The sequence below is a fragment of the Sinocyclocheilus rhinocerous genome, unplaced genomic scaffold, assembly GCF_001515625.1.
Source record: "Sinocyclocheilus rhinocerous isolate Xijiao unplaced genomic scaffold, SAMN03320098_v1.1 scaffold3060, whole genome shotgun sequence".
NCBI lineage: Eukaryota > Metazoa > Chordata > Actinopteri > Cypriniformes > Cyprinidae > Sinocyclocheilus > Sinocyclocheilus rhinocerous.
The window spans coordinates 30,357-40,108 of NW_015635031.1; the positions used below are offsets into that span (position 1 = coordinate 30,357).

At 35.7% G+C, this 9,752-nt stretch overlaps 1 protein-coding gene across 1 annotated transcript in view; it reads right to left on the reverse strand.

The window, feature by feature from the left end:
• The window catches only part of LOC107746244 (uncharacterized), a 31,655-nt gene that overhangs the window by 2,820 nt on the left and 19,083 nt on the right, over window positions 1–9,752 (reverse strand). Inside the window, exons 11-13 of the mRNA XM_016560376.1 lie at window positions 9,613–9,722; window positions 8,301–8,490; window positions 3,300–3,414 (exon numbers count right to left, since the gene is read on the reverse strand). Coding sequence (XP_016415862.1) covers window positions 3,300–3,414; window positions 8,301–8,490; window positions 9,613–9,722 — 415 coding nt within the window. The remainder of the gene's footprint in view (window positions 1–3,299; window positions 3,415–8,300; window positions 8,491–9,612; window positions 9,723–9,752) is intronic.

The following is a 9,752-nucleotide window of genomic DNA, read 5'->3' on the forward strand; positions in this document are numbered from 1 at the left end:
GCCTCCTTACTGTTTTTCCCGGACACATTCATAATCATAGCTTCTGCGGTGCGCTATTGCAAGCTTTATGAGTGGCTTGAGCTCTTATTAGGCTTTGTAGGCAATTTAAGGCTCATTATAATGATTTAAATGGTTTATTAATAAACGTGCGATTAGTCGACTAATGCTTAAAATGAACAACTACTAGTCGACCAGAATTCTTAGTCGAGGGCAGCCCTAACATGTGTGTGTGTGTGTGTATCCAAATAATCAATGTTGTTATATTTTCCTTAATTTTGATATCCATGTATTCATTTATGATTTATACTTTATTGATTTTTATTTTGTGTTTATGCTTCTTATATTAATCCTCATCGTATTCAAAGATATGTATGTTATGCACATTTTATATATGTATGGAGGATGTATCTTTTTTTTACTGGTGTTTTGTTAGATATTGGACATCTTTCAACTACTGCCTGAGTAATAATGTTTCTTAAAATTATTTGTTAATAGTACTAGACGTTCTGTTGCCGGAAATGTATTTGTAATATAAGATATGACATTTCAAAGTGCTTGTTTTGCTGTATTCCTTCTAAAGATGTGAAAACCGCATAACCTATTTTTAACCGCAACATTTGACTGGTCACAATGACATACTGTAGCCTGACCTGACCTATAGTTTTTACAACAACAGATGACACAATGTATGAGTGACATAATGGAAAAGTCTATTTGACCTTTTCTTATTAAACATAAACACGGGAGGATATAAGTTTCCTGCATATTCCTTGTGCCTACTCTGATCTCTTACTCTTTCTTTTACTTTACTCTTTACTCCTTCTTCTCCCTTTTTCTGCTTCATCTGCTTTTCCTCTCCCCTTGCATTCTGCAGATTCCGTACTTCTTTTGAGCTTTTCTTTTGACTTTCACTACTTCATCTATTAGATACAATACTTAGGAACACTTTGATCTAAATTTTGTTTAAACTTATTTCCTATTACAATTTTCATATTTACTTTATTTTCTTTATTTTTTGTCTTTAGTATTGGACACATAAAGAGACATATAAAATGCCAATTGCCAATTATTTACCACGCACATACTGAATAAGCTGTCAAAGTTTATAAAGATCATAAAGTCATTTACAGTACACATGCAAAAACTGGGGATAGTTATGGCAGTGATGAAAGACCACAGTTTCAATGACATTATCTTACATACATGTATTGTCTCGTACATGCTCTCATTGAGGAGATGCAATGAGAATAAATCAAACTGGTTCAAGGGCCACCTCGACTGTGCTTTAAACCTCTAGCTTTAGTTTTTGGAGCGTTAATCAGCAGGCTGCCAAAGCCACAAATACAATATTCAAGTCATGTACTTATAAAAATTCCTGGACCTTGCTAAAGTGAGTCAATAAGAACCCAATAACCACTTATAATAGTGAATCAGAGATTCCTGCACAGATGAGAGATCCTGCCATAAGGATACCATCAGTGCATGAATCAAGTTTCCATTGTATGGTTTGAAACAAAAGAAGAGTGTGTCAGCCTGTCTGGAATTTGCCAAACAGTACCTTAAATGACTCTGAGACCATGAGGTTCTTTAAGACTAAAATTGATAACTAAAAGCCACATTTTCTCCTGCTCAATTTTCCAGGGATACTCTGGGGATTACTCTCAGCATCAATAATTTGTGAGCTGGTATGAATTGAAGAAAAGAGAGAAATCCTAGAAGAAAACCTATTCCTCAGGGCAAACGTTCACCTTTCGTCCTAAATGTAACCAAACTGCCAAAACCATACCGGAATGGCTATGAAAGAAGTGACTGAATTTATGAGCGTCCCAAAGCACAACCTTGAAATCCAGTGAAAATCTCTGGTTAGAACAGAAAACCACTGGGTATGTTGTGTGTATATACATTGAAAATCATGCATATTTTCTGAACGCATACCCTGATGATCTACTACATTAGCTAAAATTTGCATATTTGCGGTATATAGCAGAGCTCACCATAGGGCTATGCAATCGCATAATGCAAATATTCTTGACCTTCCATTTAATTAAAAATGAACAAGAAGCAATCTTACATCTCAGATCTACTTCATGACTTTTAATTAAACTGCCAAAACAAGTACACTTTTACACAAAAGAGTAACTTATATCCCAACAATGCAGCAAGCTACTGTTTAAAATGTTTATTATTGCATCCTGCATGTATTTCATATACTCTTCTAGGCATATAGAGGGAGAAGGGAAAATAAGAATTCATTAAAAATATACAATTATTTGCATGTGCTGTCTGCCTTGTAATAGCACACAATTCACTAAAGGAATTATGTAAATCAGTTAACAGAGCCCAACAAATATGCTGAAAGCAATTTGTATGGTGCAATTCCCTGTCTTGCAGGTCCGATCTGGAGGATGCAAAACTACTGTGATCAATCATACTCCACTGAGACTGCATCACTCGAACAGAGCAATCCAGGCACCTGAAGTGGCTCCTCAAAGGTATAGTTCACCCAACACAAAAGATTATATTTCGATTTTTATTTTTTATTTTTGTCCACAACAACTTAAAGTCAGTGGCGTCAAAGGCTGTTTTCGAACCAATCGATTTTAACTGTATGGGCAAAAACAGTTCTTCAAAGGAGGTTCTTCTTCAAATGTTTGGAACAACATGAGGATGAGTAAATGATAAAAGAGTTTCAATATTTTTGGTGAACTAGTCACTTTAAAAGGCCAGAAGTACACAGCACATCTTAATACAATTCTCAGCTGATGAATTACTGCTGCCATGATTAAAAGAAAAATTATACAAATATATTTTTAAAATGAAATTCCATTTAAGGCAACATTAAGTGATTACATAGATGTGTTTGCACTGAAAATATTGACAATGACAATACTTATGAGCAGGTTAGACTGTTAAGGTCAGTGAAAGAGTTTATTGCACTTAAAATGGTGTTCTGCACTGTTTATTGACATTTCAGGTACGTCTGAGAGAGCTTAAGAGGATCTAGTAAAGTAAAGGATGAAATTTTAAGGAGCAAAGCTGGTATACCAAATATCGCTAGGAATACTTGAAACTGTAATAAAGGCCAAGGCATTCCTAAAAAGTGATCTAAAATGTATTATTTTCAATTAATTAACCGCTAACTCAAATTCTAAAACACCCATATCCACCAGCAGATAAAGTGTGTGTGGGAGTACTGTGAAATTGCACAGTCAAAAAGGCTAATTGTTTTCTGTAAAGTACCTCAATAGGCATCTACATCTCACTGAAATAAGGTCCAAAGGGCATAACTTTACAATTACCTGTGTAATCGCATGTTTCCTGCTCTGTATTCATCTGCCTGGTGAACAGACTCTCCAGATCATCTCCAAATATGGCAGGCGTGTTTTCTATCAGGTACTGGATGAGCGCTGCGACCTGAACGACAGATGGAAAAACACGAAACACCATCAATATGTAAAACAGACACAGCTGGCCCGCAAACGTAAACGTTGACCGTAGCAGCACATATATCAGAGACTGAAGCCCTGTACAAACCAGCTTGTGAAGTTTACGGCTTGTGTTACGAAATGTTTTAAGAAGATTTGTGTTCTACATTCGCCGGAGCATGTCAGTGTGTCTGAGGTGGACACATTGTGTATGCTAGATGACTGCCACCTTGTTTCTGTCCAAGTTCTAGAGTGTTTAGACATCAGTTTAGAGTTTTCATCACACAGACCGTACGTGACGCCAGTGTGTGTGTGTGTGTGTGTGTGTGTGTGTGTGTGCGCGTCTGGCATGTGCATAGAGATCCTCGCAAAATCCAAAGAATCTTTTACTCCTTACTCATTTCAGATACAAACAAGCCCAAAGGACTGGAAAATTAAAAAGCATAGGCCTATAGAGGGAATGGAATGCTCTGTAGCACTTCCACTGGAACAGTATTTCATACAAACCATAGGGATCTGCGGCTGGCATGCGAAAGGCATCATCGTACGTAGTCCTGGACATGGTGAACTATTCTAACCACATTAACAATTAGTGGTTCACTCAAATAGCCTGCTCTCATTCACCACACATTTGCCTGTGCACTAATTGGCTGGATTCGTTGGGTTTGGACACAGCGTGAGAATGCGCTGCACAAATAATCTGCCATCTTGGGTGTTGAGAAACAAAAGCATCTGCACAGTCACATACATCCAACTGCTCATTATAGATCAATCCATGATTCATATCTCCCTTCGTGTTCTTTTAAAGTCCCCAGGAAATCAAAATGGACCATTCTTGCTTCTGTGAGGAATACTGCAGCATTTATTCCAATTTATCTGTGCACATCATTATTTTTTCAAAATGAAATGAATGTACCAAGGGGGACCAATCGCCCAATCGCAGTGGTTATTGTGTAAATAAAAGCTTACTTGACTTGACATAGCAATTCACCCCTGTGCCCAAGCATGTAAAAATCATTATGTCAAATGAGCAGATAAAGTGAGTAAAAACATCACAATAATCCACAATGAAATCCACACGACTCTATTCCAAGTGAAAAGCTGCGTGTTTGCAATAAACAAATCCATCAAGACATTTTTATCTTCGAACCGTTGCTTCTGGCTTCTTCTATCCACAACGTTTTTCTCCAGTAAAAGAGTTGTCTCATCTGAATCAGGAACAAAATATCCACAGATCAAGCAGCATTTAAAAGCAAACCCAGTCCAAAACAGCTTTAAGCAAATCTGTCGGTGGGTTTTGATGTGCAAGGATGACAGGTGATTAACTTTTTCACGGGAGGAAGAGTTAGTATAGATTATGGACTCATCTTTTGGCTAGAAGGTTTAAAGTCGCCTTAATAACACATTTTTGTATATGTTTGAACTCTCATTTGTTGATGATGGCACCCATTCACTTCAGAGGATCCATTGGTGAGCAAATGATGTAATGTTATGCAAATGATGTATTGTCTTGGTTGACTAGAGGGAAAGTAAATTGTCAGTAATTTTTTCTTTTTGAGTGAACTATTAAAAGACCTTTAAAAGGTATACAGTAGGTTCCATTGTGACAAGTGAATGTTACTTGAAGTGAATGTTACTTGTCAAACAACACACAGGGTTAATTAAGAAATATATATATATAACACTATACACCTGCAAAGCTAAAGACTGCACTTCATTAGCAGGCATGAAGTCAGTTCTTCATTGATTTACTACATCTTGTGAAAGTATGGGAATTCAGCCCACGATTCTTTCTTGTGGCAGTTCTAATCTATGAACTTCCACAACATCTCATGTAATACTAATGGATGTTTTGTCTACAGATGCACATTACATACTTCCCAGAGTGAAACAGAGATTTGATCACAGATGCTATGTTCATCTACACTGGATCAGGCGAATAATGTTAATGAAATTTGTGCACAAATAATATAAATGCCTAGAATTGAATAAAAAACAGCATACGCTCTACTCCAACCCCCTGGTGGGCAGTCAATTTTGTATTTATACTTTTATTTATGTATCTATACACCCTGTCTCATACATGGAGCTTTTTGGAGTCAGAGCACTGGTCTTTATTAGTTTTTAATCATATCCCAGTAAATAAGTTGCTATGGAGACCAGTGTCTAATAACTGTCATCTTTAGGAAACCAGGCATCACATTGTGTTATGCTTTTATTCACAAGGTGGAATTTCATTCACATGTCCTTCACATGCCCGGCATGTACCTTAAATTATTGCAAGGAGTTTAAATGACACACATACTTTAGTATTCCTTTTCCTCACCTTTCTCTCCAATCTCACAACTCTGATGTCAATCATCTCAGGCTCAACCGTGACAAAGCTGAGCTCTGCTCCCTCCCAATTTCTCCCAATCTCATATTCAATCTCTCAAAATCACACAGAGATCACCACATCAGGTCTTTTCATATAGGCTAGTTCCTATACATTAGACTCTGATTGCGGACTGCTGTGCTACCAGTGCCCTGCTGTTATGATCAAACACTAGCAGCAGCTGCCGCCAGCTGTGTATGGTTGAAATGTTTATCCTCTCTCTAACTGAAAAGCTTTTATATCTAGATCAAGAAACTTCTCAGTCTCTGTCACCCCAGTTGATTTTCCCTTTCAATAAATATCTCAGACCTAAAAATGACCTTCCAGCACTTCAGTAAGCTTTTGATTAAAAAAAGTTCTCAGTTCTGAAGTAATACCCAGCCAACTAGATGTTAACTATTAAAATACTATGGTAAATAAACTATAAAAATGGGCTTAACAAAAATGTTTCTTTTTTTATTGTTTGCTAACTAGTAGTTAATTTACTAGTTAATTTCAAGTCACTAGTAAACTAAGTTTATCTTTTTACAAAAAAAAGCAACATATTTTTCTAAATGTCAAAAATGTTTTAAAAGATTTAATTAGAAAATGAAACAATCAAATACACAAATAATCAAAATTTTATAAATCAAAATAATCAGAATTTTTATTTTTGGGGGAACTATCCCTTTAACTGATGTTTGACCGTCAGATCTCGCCATTTTAACAAGCACTAAAAACGCAGCAAGAGTTTGAGTGAGAGATTGTCAGCTGGCCTGACGCTAGCTCTGAGCCATCCTTATTGTTGAGCCCTGCATTCATGTCTGTCTCTGAAGAGGATGACTCATCAGCAACTGTCAAATGATGCAACAGAATATTAGTCAGGAAAATCTGGACATGTTTTTGAATTTTATTGGTCCTGAATACAAAGATGTGGTTTACAAGGAATCTCCTTTGAAATGCAAAATCTGTTCTGCTAATTTTCTGTTACAGCGCTGCAGGGTTTTGCGATCTAATTTGAATTAAGACAGTGTGAACTGGTGTTACAAGGACGTTCATCCTTAATATGAAATGTACATTTTTCCATGTAATATTTTGCATAGTACTGTAAACAAACCTATGATTTATAAATGTATATTTAATAAAATAGTGATGTACAGTAGGACCCCCGAGATTCGAATTCTTAATCATTTCCCTGTTTACATTTGTGTCAACATCCTGTTGATAAGGCAGATCCCTTTGGTTATATCCGATTTTGCGACTGTAAACTGCTGAGGTTAATAAGCAGAGCAAGTCAGCAGCCATTAGATGCATCAGAATTAATTATCTGAAGGGTGGAGAAAATCATTTGCAGCTTTAGGCTAAAAATACTGGTTAAGTCACATCATTATCAGGGTTTCTTTTGAATAATAAACTGTGCACAAACTATTTCTGTGTGATTTACAAATGGAAGTTGGCCCTGGTTGTTGCACCCTTCAGTACCCTTACCAGATGCCGCTTATTTCAAATTCATGTGAGTGTGAGTTAATGTAATCGCTGGGATTTTTCTCCAGCATGACAACCTGTGGTGACAGTGGTATTAAACTGTGCCTCCCCAAGAGCAGGGTGAACTGTTTAAGCGGCATGACATTGCTTAGCAAGCTGGCATGCAAATTAGGATCTTCACCTCTGCAGCACAAAAAAATCCAGAATCCTTTGGTTGATTCTGACCTAGATTTGAACCAAAACCCCACCATTGAACTTGAACTGCTTCTAATTCTGAACAAGAGAATAAGTGTGTGGGTGCAATTAATGATCGAATACATATACTTGTAAAGCTGTTTCAAAGAACAGTTTCCAAATTCTGATATAATTATCCAAGTGATTAGCCAAGTGGCCACTAGCTATATTAAGAATTATTTTCATACCCATGAATTGTCACAGTGATGTAGGTTTTTTGTTTAATTTTAGGTTTATGTCTCTAGTATAGCTATATAGTTCTTAATTCTAATGCTTTTTTTTTTTTTTTTGGTTCACTGTGTCATGATAGGAATCGGTACAATTTCCCTTACATAATCTGTGGGGTTCAAAAGTCTGAGAGCTCACAGAAATCAGGGATTTAAATGTCATTTAAACTGGAAAGTAAATACAATTGAAATCATTAAAAAATCAACAGGTTTTGATGTGATGTAAAATAAAAGAAACACTTTAGATTCTGCATGATTTCGAGATCACTAATCAAATAGGTATTTTTAAGCATAAAATACTTTTTGGATCATTCTCAAATAATGGCAGAGAACGTGATCAAAAATTCTGAAAATAATTTTTCGCCAAAATTGTGCTCTTAATATAATTTGCAATGACAAACAATTTTTACTAGAGGTCTCAGGCTTTTGATCCCCACTGTATATATTACTTTTAACCTAAAACTAAATATTTAAATAAACTGTTCATGGATGTGTTGTATGTTATCCCTTTAAAGAAGTGAGAAAACACATGTAAATGGGTCATTTTACTAAGAATACATGTAACCAGATTTTTACCTGCAGAACGCTCTGTCCCTCTTTGTCAGGGCTGATTTGGGAAGTCCTCCAGAGCATGTTGGGTGCAATGCAAAGGGCCAAGTTTGTTGCTGTCATCTGATTCACCTCTGAGTGAGTGTGTATCCTGTGTAGCACTCCAAATAAGTGACACAGCAAAGTAACATTCTCCTCCGGCAACTGTGCAAGCAAACTAAACAAAAAGACAATAGAGCTTGAAGAATGGCAGATAACTGCAACCAGACAGGCAGAAACATAAAACACATAATTAAATAATCTTGCCAACAAATGATTATGTGCGGAAGTTTGTCTGCCCTCTTATACACATGGAAATGCATTCCAGCACAAATACGCACACACACACACACACACAGACACACACACACACAAAGATAAAACAACAAGTTTCAGTAGATGCAATTCACACTAATGTCACCATGTACAGATTTACAATGTGATAATTTATTCAAACTTGTTCAGAGTTGTCCATTCTGGGCTCCATTATTTTGTAGTGCTAAAAAATACAGTTTCAAACGTTGTCTAGAAGAATGCATAACCCTAACTCTGTCTTTGTAAAATGTAAAATGTGGTTTATACATGTAAAATTGTTACAGTCTATGAATATTTCATTAATGCAATTAATTGGTTCAAACTATACTATTTATGAATAATGAGATTGTTTTCAATCGTCGACAACCTTTTAAGACCGCTTGTTTAAAAAAAAATGATAAATTTGTCACTTGACAAAAAAAGGCAAATAAATAATTTAGCAAATATATAAATTATGGACAGTTATATACATATTCACAACATTTTATAAAGCTTTATGTCATATTACAAATGATTGAGGATAGGGTTAAGTATATATCTATAATATATATTAAGTATATATCTCAAATATATCTGTAAAACTGTAAATGTAGCTATATATGTTTATGATACAAATTATAAATATTTTATGTTTCTATAGCTGTAAATACGTAATACTGCTTATGCTTTAGATGCTGCCAGTACATTCATGTTTTATGATTCAGCATCTACCTATATGCACAAAAAAGTGTTTTTATACCTGTAAATGGCATGTAGGAATGCCTGCAGATCATGAAAAGAGCTATACAAATGAATGTGAATTGAACTGAACTGAATCAAATCTTTAATCTATGCATTTGTTTTGGTAAAATGATATAGATAATATAGGATATAGAAAGGAGTTAATAAATAAAACATGGTCTTAGTCTATACACTTTATACATTGAGTATAGTGTATGTGTGAGCATATGTACAAGACATATGCATGTTTGTATGCTGTTCTTACCATCTGACTCTATTAAGTCTATCCTGTTGATTTTCACTCTGTAGCACTTCCATCCATTCCTCATATAAGTCACAGCACAAAACACCACCAGGCAGTTTGCGTAAAAACTCCTTCACCCAGACACAGACACACACAAACAC